Source organism: Ochotona curzoniae, unplaced genomic scaffold (assembly GCF_017591425.1).
Source record: "Ochotona curzoniae isolate NIBS_2020 unplaced genomic scaffold, NIBS_Ocur_1.0 contig_1014, whole genome shotgun sequence".
Lineage (NCBI taxonomy): Eukaryota > Metazoa > Chordata > Mammalia > Lagomorpha > Ochotonidae > Ochotona > Ochotona curzoniae.
This window is the reverse complement of record NW_024464920.1, coordinates 5,808,425-5,826,840: the sequence shown is the minus strand read 5'-3', so window position 1 is coordinate 5,826,840 and position 18,416 is coordinate 5,808,425. Positions and strand designations below refer to the sequence as shown.

General features: G+C 40.4%; 2 protein-coding genes across 2 annotated transcripts; both read right to left on the bottom strand.

Moving 5' to 3' along the window:
* Nucleotides 1-3,347: 3,347 nt before the first annotated feature.
* On the bottom strand, nt 3,348-4,298 carry LOC121162453 (olfactory receptor 12-like). The gene has a single exon (XM_040989453.1). The coding sequence runs from the start codon at nt 4,296-4,298 to the stop codon at nt 3,348-3,350; it is 951 nt and encodes a 316-aa protein (XP_040845387.1).
* A 12,648-nt stretch (nt 4,299-16,946) lies between these two features.
* On the bottom strand, nt 16,947-17,891 carry LOC121154876 (olfactory receptor 12-like). The gene has a single exon (XM_040977983.1). The coding sequence runs from the start codon at nt 17,889-17,891 to the stop codon at nt 16,947-16,949; it is 945 nt and encodes a 314-aa protein (XP_040833917.1).
* Between the last annotated feature and the right edge of the window lie 525 nt (nt 17,892-18,416).

Sequence of the window (18,416 nt, the reverse complement as noted above, 5' to 3'; positions counted from 1 at the left end):
GTGCAAGATTTTTTTTTAAGATTTATTTATTTTTATCACAAAGTCAGTTATACAGAGAGGAGGAGAGGCAGAGAGGAAGCCTCCTCCAGATCTCCCTCGTGGGTGCAGGGTCCCAAGGCTTTGGGCTGTCCTCAACTGCTTTCTCAGGCCACAAGCAGGAAGCTGGATTGGAAGCTGGGCTGCCGGAATTAGAACCGGCGCCCGTATGGGATCCTGGTGCATTCAAGGTGAGGACTTTTTAGCCACTAGGCCACCGTGCCGGGCCCTGTGCAAGATTTTTAATCATGCTATATTAACAGTTAAATTCCTTCTTACATAACTAATGCTGTTTGTAACCTTTGGACAATCCTTTTCTCATGCAATCTAAATAATTTTATGATATTTTCAAGTTTTATACGTCTTTCGCTAAATTATTTCTAAAACTTTGGCAATATCTAATATTTTGAATTGAATATTATATTTGTTTGGTGCTTTTATTTAGACAGGCAGTTTACTCCATATATTAACCCAGATATCTTCATAAACTCTTAATGATTATATAAATATGTTTAATCCCTTATTTGATCATTAAACTTTTGATTTCTTTTTATATTTATATTTCATTGGTTTGATTTTACAGAACATTGAATTGCATCAGAGATAAAGGCCACTTTATATTTTTTCCAATTTTTAAGAAATGTGTCATGTTATTTTGCACTTCTAGTGAGTGCTACAGGAATGTGGGTAAGACTATTATTTCCATATTGTTTCCTCCGTGTGTCTGAGGTAAAGGGGGATATTAAGGCAGAAGCCCCCAACCAGTCTTCCACCCACCCCAGGTCCCCGATGTGGGGCATGCTCTGAGGGTCTTGGCTCAAGTGGTTTTGATAGTTCACCAGTTATGAATCGCTGCCAGTCTCGCCACTCCAAGCACTATGTAGTCTTTGAAGAATCCACCAATTGACATAGTCCATCATAGAGTCTCCGTTTGCCCCGTATTTCGCTGCCAACATATAGCTGAGATGGTTGATTGACCTGTTCTGTCTTCTCTCTTTTCTTGGTTAGGGTTCTGAGTCCAGCACTTCGATTGGGGAAATCTCCAAAGAAACTTTGTCTGAGGTGTTCTCAAACCAAATTCTTGTATGTACTAGCAGGTACAGCACCCGGCTCAGTCCATGGCCCTGATCAGCTGGTGGTTGCGATTGCTGGGTTGATTCTGTTTTCAGCCCCGACTTCCACTGGAAGTCCACTTCCAATGGGTGTTGCGCTCCAGCCTGGTTCTGCCCAGCACATTCTCAGCCCTCGCATTAAACCAGTGGGAGTTGCGGCCTAGTTGGAGCGACCCACACTAACCCCCACCAGACCCACCCCCTGGTTAGCCAGTATGTGCAGCAGTAGTCCAGTCTGTCCCATACCCCATTCCACTCCAGCCCCTGTCCTGGTTTTCATGCCCTCCTGTAGAAGTGGTAACCCAAGAGGGAGGAGCCCACTATTTCCCTCCCAGGCCTCTCCCGCTCCCAGATTATGCACTCTCCAGGAAGTTCTGTGGTTTGACTTGACAGAACTAGCCCCCAGTGCCAGCTTCTGCCAGCTGATGCTGTGGCTAAGCCCAAACAACCCTCACCCACTCTAATTTTGTTTGCACCAGTAGGAATAATCAGCTCAGCCTGGCTTTTTCCTGAGCTAGTCCACATGAGGCGTACAGGTGTTGTAGCTCTGCTTAGTCTGGTCTGCCCCCATCCCAGCTCATGCTTTCCAGTGGGAGTAGCTGTCCAGCAAAGGAACCATCCCTTATTTCCCTGCAGGCTCTGTCCCCTCCCTTCCTGGTTGTCACACATGTTGGTTGGGCGCTGCGGTCACATCTGGCACAGGCGGCCTCACCTTGGCATTCTGTATTGTGCACTAGTCTTTGTTGCTACCGAACCTGGCTCAACCCACACTCTATTCTGGTGCCTGGATTTGCCAGTGGATGATGTGAACAGATTCAGCCTGGTCTTCCCCCGACCCCTGCCAAATGTATGCCAGTGGTAACTTTCCATGTCCTGTTCTGGGCTGTTTCCTATTATGCTTCTTGCCCTTACCTGCCGGCTCTGTGTCCTGCCAGAGGAGTTGCCCAGGCTCCTCCATCAGAACCTTTCCCAATGCCAGATTTTGTACATACCAGTGAGTCCATGAGCCAGCCCTACTCAGTTCACCTCCTGTCCTAGCAGGAACTGTGGCTTTTCCTGACTGGCCTTCAACCCAAACTTGTTCTTGCTGTTGGATGTTTCAGCCCAGCCATGGTTCGTCCATACCCACATATGGCTCACACATGGCTCAGTAGGGGTTGAGACCTTGCCTAGTCTGTCCCACATCTATCCCGGTCCTCCAGGACACCAGAGGGTGTTGGAGTCTGGCCCGGCTCGGTGCATCCAATCCCAGACCACATGTGTGCCAAGGGAGACTACAATCATTTCCCATTCAGAACTCAGCCCCCATTCCAGCCCACATGCCCCTTGGTGGGAACCTCAACCCAGCTAGGGTTGTCACCTTAGCTCCCCCAACTGGGCCTGTTCCTAGCCATAGATTATGTGCATGCCAGTGGTTGCTCTGACTCAGCTTGGCTCAGTCCCTCTCCTGTACCGACCTCTGCCTTAGACACTGTGGCTTAGTGTTACTGGCTCATGCAGACCAGTAGGTACAAGAGCCTAGCCTGGCATGACTAGTGCTCTGTCCTGGTCTCTAGTTTCGCTTGTGGGCTAAGGTTTGCTCAGTCCTGCCTAATCCACCCTGTTCCATTACCAATTGACACATTACCCAGCTGTTGGAGCTACTTTGCCCAGCTTGTCCGACCCCCAGGTCTGGACCACATGTTCACCAGCGGGCGGTATGATTCGCCAAGGGAGTTTCCCAAGTTCCTGCATTATTAATTCCTTTGTAAAGGTTGAGCAAATTTCATTATGATCTACATAAGATAAAAAATATAGAATATTCAGTTAGTGTCCATCTGTCTTTCCAATAGGTAGATGAATATGTGGATATTTACCTGTATACACAAATTATATTAATAAATTTACTTTATGTATTTATATATTAATTTGATATTTTAAATTTTAATTGTAATTTTATGTACAACCAAGACAAATGAAGTAAGAATCACAAGTTTATGTAATATCTTGATATCACATTATCAAGAAGCTTTTATTGAGGTTGGGATTTTAGCTCTCTCACCAACGGTTTGAATTTAACTATTTTCAAAGGGATCTGTTGATGGTTTTCCTCAATGAAAACAATTCATAATGGCCAACACTTAGCACTGAAATTCTTCCACAGAAAGTTACGGATTATATTGTTCTTGGTTGAGTGTTAGTTTTGTAGATGGGCGGAGGTTAATGAAAAGATATTTTTTTTTTCACCAAAATCCTTTTCAAGGCACTTTTCACATCTTTGTTTCTCAAACTGTATATCAGAGGATTCAGCATAGGTATGATCAGCGTGTAGAACACAGCCACGACCTTGCTTTGCTCTGGTGAGGAGATGGCCCCCGGCTGGGCGTACATGAAGAACACAGTTCCATAGAATAAACTCACCACGGTGATGTGGGAGCCACAGGTGGAGAAGGTCTTCCTCCTGCCGTGGGCTGAGGGGATCCTGAGGACGGTGGCGAGGATGTAGGCGTAGGAAACCAGAATGACGGTTGTGGTGCTGATGATGATGAGCGCAGAGAGGATAAAGAGCACAAGCTCATTCACGAAGGGGTCAACACAAGAGATCTTGATGAGGGCTGGGACATCACAGAAAAAGTGGTCCAATCTGTTTTCTCCACAGAAACGCAGGCTGAAGGTGAAGCCTGTTTGTATCATGGAGTTGATGCCCCCACAGATATAGGAACCAACCACCAAACGGACGCAAGCAGGCTGAGACATGCGCACGGTATACAAGAACGGAAAACAAATGGCTGAGAAGCGATCATATGCCATCACGGCCAGAAGAAATCCTTCCGTCCCCACAAAGAGAGCAAAGAAGAAGAACTGTGTCGCACAGCCATTGTAAGAGATTTTCTTGTCTTGGGACAAGAACAGAGCCAGCGTTTTGGGGGCGATGACAGTGGAGTAGCAGAGATCTAAACAGGATAAATTTCTGAGGAAGAAATACATGGGCGTGTGGAGTCTGGAGTCTGTCCGAATGATCAGTACCATGCTGATATTCCCCATCACAATGACTGTGTAGATGAGCAAGAACAGCGAGAATAAGAGGATCTGTACTTCAGGAGATGTCCGGAATCCCAGCAGAATAAACTCGGTCACCTTGGAATAAGTCCCGTTCAGGCCACTCTTCATGGCTGACACCTAGCCGGGAAAATGAGATTGTTATCACCATACATAAAGAAATCTTAAGTCAACATTTTTTTTTAAAGATTTATTTTTATTATTTTTTTATTGGAAAGGCGGATATACAGAGAGGAGAGACAGAGAGGAAGATCTTCCGTCCGATGCGATTCACTCTCCAAGTGAGCGCAACGGGCCGATGCTATGCCGATCCGAAGCCAGGAGCCTCTTCCAGGTCTCCCACGCGGGTGCAGGTTCCCAAAGCCTTGGGCCGTCCTCGACTGCTTTCCCAGGCCACAGGCAGGGAACTGGAAGGGAAGCGGGGCTGCTGGGATTAGAACCGGCGCCCATATGGGATCCGGGGCGTGCAAGGCGAGGACTTTTAACCACTTGTGCCACCGCGCCGGGCCCTTAAGTCAACATTTTAAGTCAATTTCCCAATTGGGAACTAAAAGAAAAATGTCCATATAAATTCAGATTTTTTTGTGCCAAGCTGTTAACCGCAACAGCTTTAAGTGCAGAAGCATGCAACACACAACCAAATGGAGTGGTCTAGGTTTTTCTATTAGATTTATTCTCAAAAAATATAGGACAGATGTGGATGGGCAAAGGATGTTGGAAGCAGTGATGTTATATATCAGTTTAAACTATTGCTTGAGAGCTTTACGTTAGATGAGCTGACTCCTAATTTTACCTCAGTCTGAAAGAATCTAAACAACCAGTTACAATGATGTCTCAGAAAACCTCCTCTACCTAATGACATTTACCAAAAAAGCTACGTGGCAGGATTGTTGAAAGTGTACATGAAGTTGAATCTGTGGAAAGCAATGTTTACAATGACCCAAACATCTTAAAAACCTGTTCATTGCATCAACAAAGAAACCAGAAGATGCATGAAGGGTTTATTAACAATTGAAGAGTAGAACAGTCTTAAGCAGGTGAGTAGAGAAATCCCCAATAATTTAGTATATGAGGAATGCCTGAACTCTGCATCCTACCTTGTGAGGTCTAAGAAAAGCCAAATCGGGAGCCTGACCAGTAAGGTACAGGCTGGGCAATTATAGGCCAGCTGACTTTATAGAAGATAGTAGGAAACCTGGGTTATGCCTTCATTGGGTAAAATGAAGCACTAGGCATCCATCCACTGTTCAAACAGACAGACCTCCCCATCAGCCATGTACCTAAGCATATAAGTGCATAACCTCCACTTCCTATTTCATTTGTCACTTGTCTTTGAATGCTAGTAACTCCCTTCTGGGCAAAGTTCTCACACAAATGGATCGATTTGTTTATATAGATGCACTTTGTTTGCAGCATAAGATTAGCTTAACAGCAGATGGTGTTATGGCATAATGGGTTAAGCCACTGCTTAAGAAACCAGAATCTGATATAAGCATAGATTTTAGTCTTAGTTGCTCTGTTTACAATCTGTTTACAGACTGCTTAGATGCTCTGCTAATTTGCCGGCAACACAGTAGATGACAGCCCAAGTACAAGGACCACTGCTGCTCTTACAAGACAACTGGGTGAAATTCCAGGCTCCTGACTACAGCTGGTCCCAACCCCAGCAACTGCAGCATTTGAGTGAAAATGAAAGAGACTTCTCTCTGTCTCTCTCCTCCTACCCCTCTTCTTATAACTCTGTGCTTCAAATAAATAAATACTCATTGTGAAAAAAGAATAACCTTGCCAACATCAAGTTTTTCATGTATGTACTGTTAGTAAAGCTTGACATTAATACAAATCAATAGGACCAAAACAAACTGCATTACAGAGATTCTGCTTTTTGCTTTAATTATCACTAGTTAATATAAAGTATTAAGTAGACACATGGACAAAAACTAATAATTGTTAAGGCATCTGAAAAGGCCAAATCCCAATGGAATAAAGGAATTTCATGCTATAATTTTGAGGTTCGTTATTTCTGGACTAAGAGACTTCCCTTAAAGGAATTTTATATTATAGTTCAAGCTACATATTTTTATTTAGAAACTCTGACAATAGTATCAGAAATGGAATTGATTAACTTCTGTTCCTACTTTTTTTGTGTGTGAAGTCAAAACATCTCACTGATTAAAAGCAGGTGTTTTAATGCACATGAATCTGGGTTTTAATCCACACTCTGCTCCTCACTGAGTAATTGGGAAAATTGGGAGTAATCTTGGGAAATGCCATGAGCCTCTCTGTTTGTATCAGCCAAATATGGCTTAGAAAATCTCCTCAATGTGATTCTTTCAAGGAATAATTTAATGATATATATCACTCAAATGAAATGTGTAGTGCATGCAAAAGAGAAAATTGACATATGGTAGAATGAGTAAAGATTTTTTTTGCTACATTAAGAAAAGTTTCTCAATCAAAAATATGATTTTTAAAAACTTTACTTGATTGGGGTCAACACAGTGGCATATTTCTGCCTGTGATATAGACATCCTCCATGGGTATCAGTTCTAATCCTGGTTGTTCCACTTCTAATTTAGCTCTCTGATAATGGCCTGGGAAAGCAGTCAAAGAATTCTAAAGTTCTCAGGCCCCTGCACCCATGTGGGAGATCTGGAAGAATCTCCTGGCTTCCAGCTTTTGTGGATCCAACTCCGGCTTATGACAGCCATTTAGCAAGTGAACCAATGTGTGGAAAATAGCTGTCTCTTCTAGCCTCTCTTTCTGTAGTTCTTTCAAGTAAAAATAAATCTTAAGAAAAAAAACTCACTTAATTGAGACCCAGATTATTCCAAAAGAAACTTCAATAAAGATTTTTAAAAGTTTATGATATTTTCAAAGGAAGCCTTGAACAAAGTGTAATTGATTATGAAAATGCTTTACAGTACATTTAGGTACTTGTAAATTATATTCTAGATTTTGAAATGCACTCACCAAGCAGCTCTTTTTCAAGTCCCCTATGGCTCTTCCTTATTAGAATTGAGCAAGAATCAGATTGAAACTTTAGTGTGAACTTTAAGACAATTCTGCTCTTTGTGTCCTGCAAAGACAAAATTGAGATGTCTTTCTACACATTATCTGCCTTACATTTTTTGTCTCTAGAGTCATAGCTAGTCTTAAAACCAGGAAAGTGAATCTGAAAAACGTATATAGACAGATGTGAAAAATAAAAAGGACCCTGGGGTTTAATTAGGTCAAGATTTTCCAAACTTCCCTATACCTCAGAACCACCTAGGGAGGTTTTGTTTTGTTTTCAATAAATACTGATTCTGGGTCACACTTTATTCCTGACCTGAATATTGAAGAATGCTTATTAGTGAGATAAACATGGGAAACTAGTTTTGCTCTTAAGATTCTCAACTGATAAATAAAGCCAAGCCCTGCATCAGAGTTTGAAGATCAATAAATTAGATTCTACTGCTTCCAAGCAGAGCAACAATTTTCTCCTACTTTGCTCAAAGTTGTTCATAATAATCTTTTGAAAGAGTATTCCTCACTCTTCATTGAATTACTTTACAAATATCACTTTCCAATTTGTCTTTATTCAACCCAGATTTGTACTATACTTAAGTCCTTTGATTCTTTAATGTCAATGGATATGACAAGTTGGTTGTGCTTCAACAATGATAATTTCTGGATGCTGTTGATATCAACAAGCCTCATGGCCTCCCGTTCCCAGGCCTCCTTTTGTGCGTTTATATATCCACTCTACATATTGAGTTCATCTTAGTTTCTCAAAAAAACTAATAAAAAATAAATTGTTTAGGAGTGTATGATATATTTTATAGAGAACAAGTCTAGAAAAAAATGGAAATTCTGAGATTCTTTATGAGGCCCATATAATTGTAAATAGAATGTTGCGCATTGATCCAATAGATAAGTTTGATGATCATATCAAATTTTTAATATAATTCATGATCCAAAATGATCTCAATAAATCCTTAATTTAAAAATGACAGATGATATACCTGCCAAGTCAACAATAATTGGACAATGAGCAAAAGGCATACATTACCTTTTTACTTCAAATTGGCAAAATATTTTCTAATATGTATCACTCAGCTAACCAATATTATCACACATGGCAAATTATTAGTATTATATTTATCAGTTACCTTTAAAATTATAAATGTACTAACTGTATATATATATATATACATTCTATATGTCTTATATATACATATATATGAATATATATATATGATAACAACTTTGGAAATGGAACAGCTGCGGTTCTCTCTCTCTTTATATATATATATAAGTATATATATATAGGTATGTAAAGTTATATAAAGGTATTTAAAGGTATATATATATATTAAAGGTATATTTTTATTTTTTTAAAGGTATATATATACCTTTAAAAAATAAAAAACAGCCAAATACTTAAGCAATATGTGCATGTAAAACACTTCATTGTACACACATTGTTGTGTCTCACAGGCACTATGAAAAAATGAGCAATAATTCAAATGGCAACAGCAGCAAAGATATTAGCAATAGCATTATTCAGAATAACAAGGGAGTGAAGAGAAAGAAAATAAACTAGATATGAAAACATAAAGTCGTAATCATTTGCAGCAAAATATTATTTTATAGCTTAATTATTAATTTGAATGGCAAAGTTACATAAGAAGAGAGAGACAGAGCATGAGAGATCTTCCATCTACTGTTTCACTTCCCAAATGGATGCAACAGCCACAATTGGCTCAGTTCAAAGCCGGAGTCTTGGGCCATTGCTTGCTGTTTTCCCAGGTGCAGCAGCAGGGAGTTGGGTGGAAAGTAGAGCAGCTGGGACTCTACCTGAAGCCTACAGGGGATGCTGGCAACACAGGTGGTGACAGCCTGCTGTGTCACAACGCTGACCTCAAGAAAATGAATTGTGAAGGACATGTTAAAGAGTATTTAATCTTTTAAAACTTTAGCAGATATTGACTACTTGTACATTTTTTATGATACAGTGCAGTATTTTGCCGCATATACACAGTGCAAATAGAGGAAACCAGTCTATTTCCTTGTCTTTGTGTTTGGAGGCTACCCAGCTCTGCTCTTCAAGTTCTTCATATAGCATGTAGTGAGTTACTGCGGTCCAGGGCCACTCGCAGTTCCCTGGCACGATGGACGTCAGCTTCTCAACCTCCGTCTGTCATCCCCTCCTCCACTGGTCCCAGTCGTGTTCTCCACTAGGCTTAGGCTCACTGTTTTCTGCTTTCCATGAGAGAAAACATATGCTTTTTGTCTTTCCATGTCTAACTTGCTTTACCAGCCTAATGCAAGCCAGTACAGTCATCATGGAGAATACTATGGAGGTTCCTTGAAAAACTAAAGATAGATCTATACTATCCAACTTTTGGGTATAAATCTAAAGGGAATGAAATCAGCAAATGAAAGAGACACCCACATCCTCATGCTCATTGTAACACTATTTGCAACAGTCAAGAGCTAGAATCAATCTAGGTGTTCATGGATGGATAAAAAGACAGCAGAAGTAATTCTAGGATGCAAGGGCCTTCAGGGAGTGGGACCTTCTTCAAAAACAGCACAGCAAGATATCCTTTCTTAAACTCCTTCCAGCCTTGGGAAACAACTATATCAACGGTAGATCAGTTTTATTCATAGGAATTGGAGGTCTAAGGTCCATGAACAACACTTCATGTTCAAAAGCAAGCGATGGAGTCATGATATTGCGCACACCTGTGGAATCCCCTCAGATTATCATTTTTTAAAAATCTAAGATGATCACAAAAGAATATATCTGTTTTCTTGCATTATTCAGTGATATTAGAGACAACATTTAATTTGATTTAGAAAATAAAAGATGTGTGGATAGATCCCTGGCCAACATAACAGAAACTAGCTTTACTTTTCTGCCCTTCTTTTTTTCTCTCTCTCCTCAGCTTGTCTCCTTTCCTACCTCTTCCCCCTTACACACAAATCCTACACGGATAAATAAGTGTAATTGTTAAATCTATCACACAGAAGCACACAATATACACACATATGTATGTATGTATGAGGATACTTCAAGAACTTCGTGGAAAAATGAATTAAAAGATACATTATTTTTTGCAAAAGCTTTTAAAATCCCCCCCGTTAATCTTTTTAATTACATGGCTGTAATTACGCAATTTACACTATTCAACATGTTATATAAAACCAGTTACAGGGCTCGACCACGGTAGTCTAGCAGCTAAAGTCCCCACTTTGCGCACACCAGGATCCCCTCTGGTTCTAATCCCGGCTGCTCCACTTCCCATCCAGCTCCCAGCCTGTGGCCTGGAAAAGCAGTTGAGGACGACCCAAAACCTTGAGACCTGTACCCGCAAGGGAGACCTGGAGGAAGCTCCTGGCTCCTGGCATCAGATTGGCACAGTCCTGGCTGTTGCAGTTGCTTGGGGAATGAATCATAGGTTGGGAGATCTTCCTCCCTGTCTCTCCTCCTCTCTGTATTTCTGACTTTCCAATAAAAATAAGTAAATCTTAAAAAAAAAGTTGCAACACACAAGATTTCCAAATGCAACCATATGTATCAAACTCCACATATCTGTAAAGATTACAGCCGTTGCAAAACTTTGTCTTTAAAATATCTCCAGAAAATTAACATTCACCCAACCAGTTCTCTCTCAGCTTAAAAGAAAAAACAAAAAAACACAGGTTTAGAAATATACATTTTAATACAAAAAACAAAGCGATCAAATATCTATCACTCAGTCACGTTTTAAAACTTTCAATAATTTGTGCAAGAGTGCATGATAGTTAAAAGTATGCGGATTATTCGTATAAAATTTCAGTACCCTCGTCAGAGGAGAGTATCGATCAACGGTGAGAACTCAACAGCATAATTCAGAAAGTAATTTCCTACACAGTGTAAGCTGATTGTCCAGTCACAGGAGTTCTGCTGTGCTTTGCCCGGCAGGCAGGAGAGGGCTCGGAAACAAGGGGCCAGCAGCAAGGGACGACGGAACTCTATGGTTTAATAGGTGCCCTGCTTTCCGAAACCCTATCAAAAATTTAGAAAAAGCATATAAAGTCTACGGAATTGTGTCGTTAAGAAAAAAAACAGTATTTAGACTTCATAAAATACCTTCATTGGTATTTGTGGAATTTCATTTAAGTGTGATTACTATTTTGAAGTCAGGTCTTATGTAATTTAAAATTTATCTAAATGTTAAAAAACAAACAAACAAACAGGCAAACAAGAAGTGGTGCTCTTTCTAGAACAGCAGCAGAGTGGATTGTGCCTTTCCAAGTTCAACGGCAGGTTCCAGGATTCCCACCTGCTCTGCCCTGTCCTCCTGGAAACTGAGCCATACTGGGAACTCCGTGCACGCTTGTCTGGGCCCAAGCAAAGAGACAGAACCACCTCCCATCCAAACCCCCGGGAGAGGAGTAGGCGGGCAGGAGGAGAAAGCGGGGTGGGGATGGCAGAGGACACAGGAGAGAAGTGGAAACCTCTGGGGCGCCAGGAAGTCTCTCTGCCATGCCCTGGTCAGGTACTCAGCTGTCCACCACGCTGCAGAATGGGCAGCCCATCCTCGCAGACACTCCTCTTCTGGACTGTCCCTCCACAAGAGGCTGTTCATTTTCATGCTTTGCAAAAGGCCATACTTAGTCTTTTCATAACATACGTTTCCTATGAACATCTTGAAGATCTCTCAAATATACCACTGGCACAAGACACTGGGCAACAGACAATGAAGTATAGCAACTCCAAAAAAAGAAAAAGAATAGATGCCTACGTTTATTTTAATTTAAAAATTAGCATCAGAAATCTTTCCCAAGAAGAAAACATCAGAGTTTGCTTCCATTGTTGTTTAATGATACCCAAGATTTTCTATTTTATTTTTTTATGTTACAATTCTGTAGGCTCAGGGATTTCCCCTTCCCCAAATCCTCTCCCCTTATTGACTTCCTCTATATTATTATAATAGTACCATCCTTCAGAAACAGTCCTAAGTCCCTCATTCTGCTATTTAAGTGTATTGGTATGGTAGATGTAGACAATGGCAGAGACCAGCATCCTGTTGTCAAGATATGTTTGTAGTTTCATCGGGAGTTCATCTTTTATGTGAATAGAGATGCATACTGCATTGTATCCTCACCTCTGATATGATAGTTTATTACACAGTTTATCTAGATGACTGTATGTACATGCATGTTGACCTATATATTAGTGAATCCCAAAAGGACAAATGTCATATGTTCTCTCTGATATAAGGCAATCTTCATGCTACTTAGTATTAAAATAAAATATAAAAATGGTATACAAAAGTGTCCAAAGTGTTCACATGAGAGAATAGATCCATGTTATCCTACAAAGGCAGTATGATGTTGGCAGTGAATCAGATAAAGCTGATACAACCGAGAGAAAACTGTAGTCCAGTAGCTCTTGTGATCAAGCATGAAAGTTTCTAAGAAAAATATTAAGTCATTCCAAAAAGGATTTAAAAAGATAGCACAATATAACCAAGAATAGTTCATTCTACGAATGCAAAGCTGGATTAACACTAACAATTAAATGATGCAATTTTCTGTAGTAACAACATAAGAACTAATATTATATAGTATTTCCTATGTGTACATATATGTGTTTTCTTTATCTATTCATCTGATATTAGACCCTTTAAATTGACTCCATTTTTGGCTACTGTGAACAGTGCTGCTATAAATATTGTAGAGCAGGCATCTGTTTGGTACAATGAGCTCATGTCTTTGTGGTATATACCTAGAAGGAGAGATTGCTGGATCATCTGGCAAGTCCTCTTTCTATCTTCCTTCTTTCCTTCCTCCTTTCCTTCCTCCCTCCCTCCTTTCCTTCCTTCTTTCCTTCCTTCTATTACCTTAGAAGTTACCTTACTATTTTCTTAGAAATTACCTTACTATTTTCCACAGAGGCTGAATTACTTTGCATTCCCACCCACAGTGTGTAAGAGCAGCTAGCCCCTTTTCCATACTCTCACCCAGCCAGTGTTTCTGTCTGCCTAATAATAACATCTGACAAGGTGAGGTGTTATTTGTTTTTGTTTTTATTATTATTTTTTTTATTGGAAAGGCGGATATACAGAGAGAAGGAGAGACAGAGAGGAAGAGCTTCACTCCCCAAGTGAGCGCAATGGCCAATGCTATGCCAGGAGCCTCTTCCGGGTCTCCCACGCAGGTGCAGGGTCCCAAAGCTTTGGGCCGTCCTTGACTGTTTTCCCGGGCCACAAGCAGGGAGCTGGATGGGAAACGGGGCTGCCGGGATTAGAATCGGCGCCCAAATGGGATCCCGGGCGTGCAAGGCGAGGACCTTAACCACTGCGCCACCGCGCCGGGCCCGAGGTGTTATTTTACTGTGGCTTTTGATGTACATTTCCCCGGGAGCCTGTGATGCTGAAGATGTTTTCATAAACTTGTTGGCCATCTATATTTCTCCTTTTGAGGACTTTGTATTCAGTTTACTCATTTCTTAACTTTACCGATTGGCTTTTGTTATTGCCTTTTTTGAGTTGCTAATACAGCCTGGGTGTTAATCCCTTGTTACATAAGCAGCTTGCCAGTATTTTCTTCTGCTTCCTTGGATGTCTCTTCACTGGTTACTTCTTTTGCTGTTTAGAAGCTTCTGAGTTTCACACAATCCCATTTATCCAAAATGCCATAGTTTTGCTCTGTTGCCTTTGTTTTTCAAGTCTTACCTAAGAAGTCATCAACTTAGACTAAAGTCTTAAAGGATGTCATTTACCTTTCTTTCTAGCAATTTCATAATTTCTTTTCTTACATTTAGATATTTGATCCAGCTTGAGTTAAATGTTTTAATACGGTGAGAAGTAGGGTTTAATTTCATTCTACATATATTTGTTCTGTTCTGCCAACACCATTTATTTACAAGACTTTCTTTTCTACAATGTTTGCTTTGCAACATTGTGGAAAATCAGTTGAGTGTGTGTGTTTGGATTAGTTTCTGTATTCCAAGAACAAGTGCACTGGTTTTTATGCCACTATCATATTTTCCTTTTTGGAATATTATTTTAATTTCAGTGTCGCACAGTTTCCCCTCCAGAACAATTTAAAAAAGACAAATTTTTGCATCATGAAATGATGTAAAACTTGATCACTACGAGGAAAACAAAGTTCCTTCTTCATTTCGATGGTGCACAATTCTTAAAGAAACTCAATAAAACCATGAAAATTTACTTCAGCATAAGACAAACTCAGGGATAGTGTAACTGCTTGGTATTTTCCATCTTCTGTTCATTCATTTTCTTGGGCTAAGGGTAGGATCTCCCACGATTTTTCTACGCCCTCACAAAAGAGCAATGAAGATCAGGGTGATAAAACAAACAGGTAAAGGGGCTTACTCAATCCCAACTACTTGCAACCGATTTTTGTTATTCAAATCAAAGAAGATTCAAAAACCAGTCTTTGTCATTTGTGGAATGAGAAAACCAAGTTACTTCGTAGAACTCATATTGTCCTCAAAATTCCATTTTGGCTACATCACCTTAACCTTGATTACAGCGAAGCAGCCACTAGATGGCAGCAAACTGCACTGAGCTGAGAGTTTTCCAGCCATGAAACTAGGCTCTTAAACTGTCTCCTAGGTGGGAGAAAGCAGCCCCAGAACTTCTGGGTCACTGGCCACTGCTTTCCCCGAATTGGCAGCGAGTTGGGTCTCTGAGAAGAACCAGAGTGTCTTTACATATTAAGCCACAACACTGGCCCCTCACCATTCTGTTTTTAATGCAAAGTGTCATCGTACATAATAAAAGCCATTTTATAAAGTACATACTATATACCATGTGCTTATAGTATCTTTCTTACTCATTTAAAAATTCCCTTTCTCTCTGAAAACCTGAACACTGGTATGAAAAGATACCACAAACATGATCATATTTTTTTAGTAAGTAGAATTTCTAGAAATTAAAGAGACATGAACATTTAAAATTCAGTATTAAAACATCAACTTAGGGATCAGCATTACGGCACAGCTGATTAAACCAGACTCCCATACCATTGCCTGTTGGAGCCCGAGCTGCTCCATTTCCAATCCAGCTCCCTGCTAATGGCCTGGGAAAGCAGCAGAAGATGGTCCAAGTACATGGGCTCCTGTCACGCAGGAGGGCTGAATGGAGCTCTGTGTCCCTGGTTTCAGACCTGGCCCATGAGATGGGTAGGGAGCCAGGGTGAGAAAGCCATCTCCTCTAACTTTCTCTCTCCCTCTCTAAAGTTGCCTTTCACATAAAGAAACAAATCTTTAGAAAAACTTTAAAATTAAAACTTATGACAACTCAAATTCTGGTGGAGAACAACTGACTTGAGAATTGGGATATTTGCAATCACAATAAATAACCAGTAAATGAGATAAAGAGACAGATGCTGTGACATCAAAGTGTCAAACACTGATCATTGTATGTGGGAATCCACAATGTGCCCATTTGAAATGATGTCATGATGCTTGCCCACGGAATACAAGACAAGCAGGTGTGTGGGCAATGCACCACAGTGAGAAGGCTGTCTCCAAAAACACAACTCACTGGAGGAAATTGGACAAAATTTGGACTGGCAGCTGAATTCTCAGATTGAATAGGAGAAGCAGAAAACAAACAGGGATACGATCATATTAATGTCCTGAGGTAAAAGTTGCTACACATTTGATACTGGGTGTTCAAGGAAGAAAAAAAAACAACGTTTGAATATTGATAATATTGATGCAAGTTTTGGGGTGTCTGCCATGTGTTGCTATGCACCCCAGTGCCTGTCAGCTTCTCTGTGCTGCCTCAGCTGAGAATGAACCCGTGGATGGAAGAGTCTCTTCCTCTTTCTCTGTAATTCTGACTTTCAAGTAAAATAAATCTTAAAAAAAGAGTAAGAATGGATAAATAAACTTAGCAGAATATCATTGCCACTTTGAGTGTTGCTTTCGGGATAGATTATGGATCCCCTTTTATAGTTTGTTAATTACAAGGATAGTGCACCCAGAATTCAGACGCAAAGGTAACAATAGCGTTTTATTCAAGTGCCCTGTGTAAAATTTGTCATTGGTGATTTTACCTTGCAAAAAATGCGATCAATCATACACACAGGTGTAGTATTATACTTTTTTAAAATTTATTTTATTTTATTATTTTTTATTATTAGTTACATTGCATTATGTGACACAGTGTTATGGGCAAGTGTAGTATTATCTTAATAGCCATAAATAATTCTCAATATCTAATCAAAGCACAATTAAAATAAGAATATTATTGCCACATTGTAAGTTGAAGATGTGTTTGCTTTTATATATTTTAACTAAGTTAAATAATGATTTGTATATCTACATTATTAGAAATATTATTTTTAAAAATATAAATAAAATGTATTGCCTAACATGAGCAATTTTACAAAACAAGAGTAACTAGAATTTTTAGAAAACAAACTTTGTCCAGTTGATAGCAATTTTAGAAATATCATTGAGAGGACCAACTCCCATATGCTATTTCCCTATTTTTCTTCTTAACTTAAAAAATTTCAGTTTACTTGAGATTCAGAAAGGGAGAGCATCTCTGTGCTGACTCACTCCCCAAATGCTTGCATCAGACAGACTTGTCCAGGCTGAATCCAGCGACCAGGATTCAACGCAGGTCTCCCACACGAGTTTCAGGGAGCCCACTACTTGAAACATTGGCTGCTGCCTCTGACGTTCTGCAGGAGCTAGACTCAGGAGCATTCTATGTGGGCTCAGGCTTACCAGTTGCTAGGCTAAACACCTGCTCTTCTACATACCATTCGTTTCACAGTGTCTTTCACATCTTTGTTTCTCAAACTGTATATCAGAGGGTTAACCATGGGTATGATCAGCGTGTAGAACACAGCCACGACCTTGCTTTGCTCTGGTGAGGAGATGGCCCCCGGCTGGGCGTACATGAAGAACACAGTTCCATAGAATAAACTCACCACGGTGATGTGGGAGCCACAGGTGGAGAAGGTCTTCCTCCTGCCGTGGGCTGAGGGGATCCTGAGGACGGTGGCGAGGATGTAGGCGTAGGAAACCAGAATGACGGTTGTGGTGCTGATGATGATGAGCGCAGAGAGGATAAACAGCACAAGCTCATTCACGAAGGGGTCAACACAAGAGATCTTGATGAGGGCTGGAACGTCACAGAAAAAGTGGTCCAGTCTGTTTTCTCCACAGAAACGCAGGCTGAAGGTGAAGCCTGTTTGTATCATGGAGTTGATGCCCCCACAGATATAGGATCCAGTGACCAATTGAACACAGACTTTCTGAGTCATACGCACTGGATAAAACAGAGGGGAACAAATGGCCGAGAAGCGATCGAAGGCCATTACCGCCAAGAGGACGCCTTCAGTTGTAACAAACAGGGCAAAGAAGAAGAACTGTGTCGCACAGCCATTGTAAGAGATTTTCTTTTCCTTGGTCAAGAAGTTGGCTAATGTTTTGGGAGCAATGACTGTGGAATAGCAGAGATCTAAATAAGACAAGTTTCTCAGGAAGAAGTACATGGGCGTGTGGAGCTTGGAGTCTATCCTGATGACAATTATCATGCTGATGTTTGCCAACACAGTGACCACATAGACCACCAAAAACACCAGAAATAAGAGAATCTGTAGCTTTGGAGTGGCTCTAAATCCCAAGAGAATGAAGTCAGTCACCTCTGAATAATTCCATTTTAGCTCACTCTTCATGGCTGAGCTGCAGGTAAAATTGGAGGAGTGATGACAATGAGAAATGAATGATGGCACTCTTGCATTGCCACAAATAACACTGGAGAACCAGCAGGAAGAAGAATGTTTCATATGGATCCCAATCTTTTACAAAAAGCACTTGTGTATATATAGATTGCCAGCTTTAAATGTCTTCCTGGTGGACAGTCAAGTCAATGAAAGCCTCCTCAGATATATTTATTTGCAAACAGTGTAAATTGATTCTCTAAGTGTGCTTTAGGGGATGGGGAATCAGGAAATGTCTGGAAATAAGAGGGATTTATTATTATTGCTGTTGTTATCAGTTTACTGCCTTTGCAACTTGCCTCCCAGATGTTTCTTTTGGATATTATAATCTATTTCATATTTTAATTTAGGATGCAACTTGGGTTCAATTGGTAGCCTCAGATTATTTTTATCATCGTAGGTTATTTAGCAGTTTAATTACCTCAGGAAAGTGATATATACCACTTCATTATGTGTCTTTCTTATATCATAAGAAACATG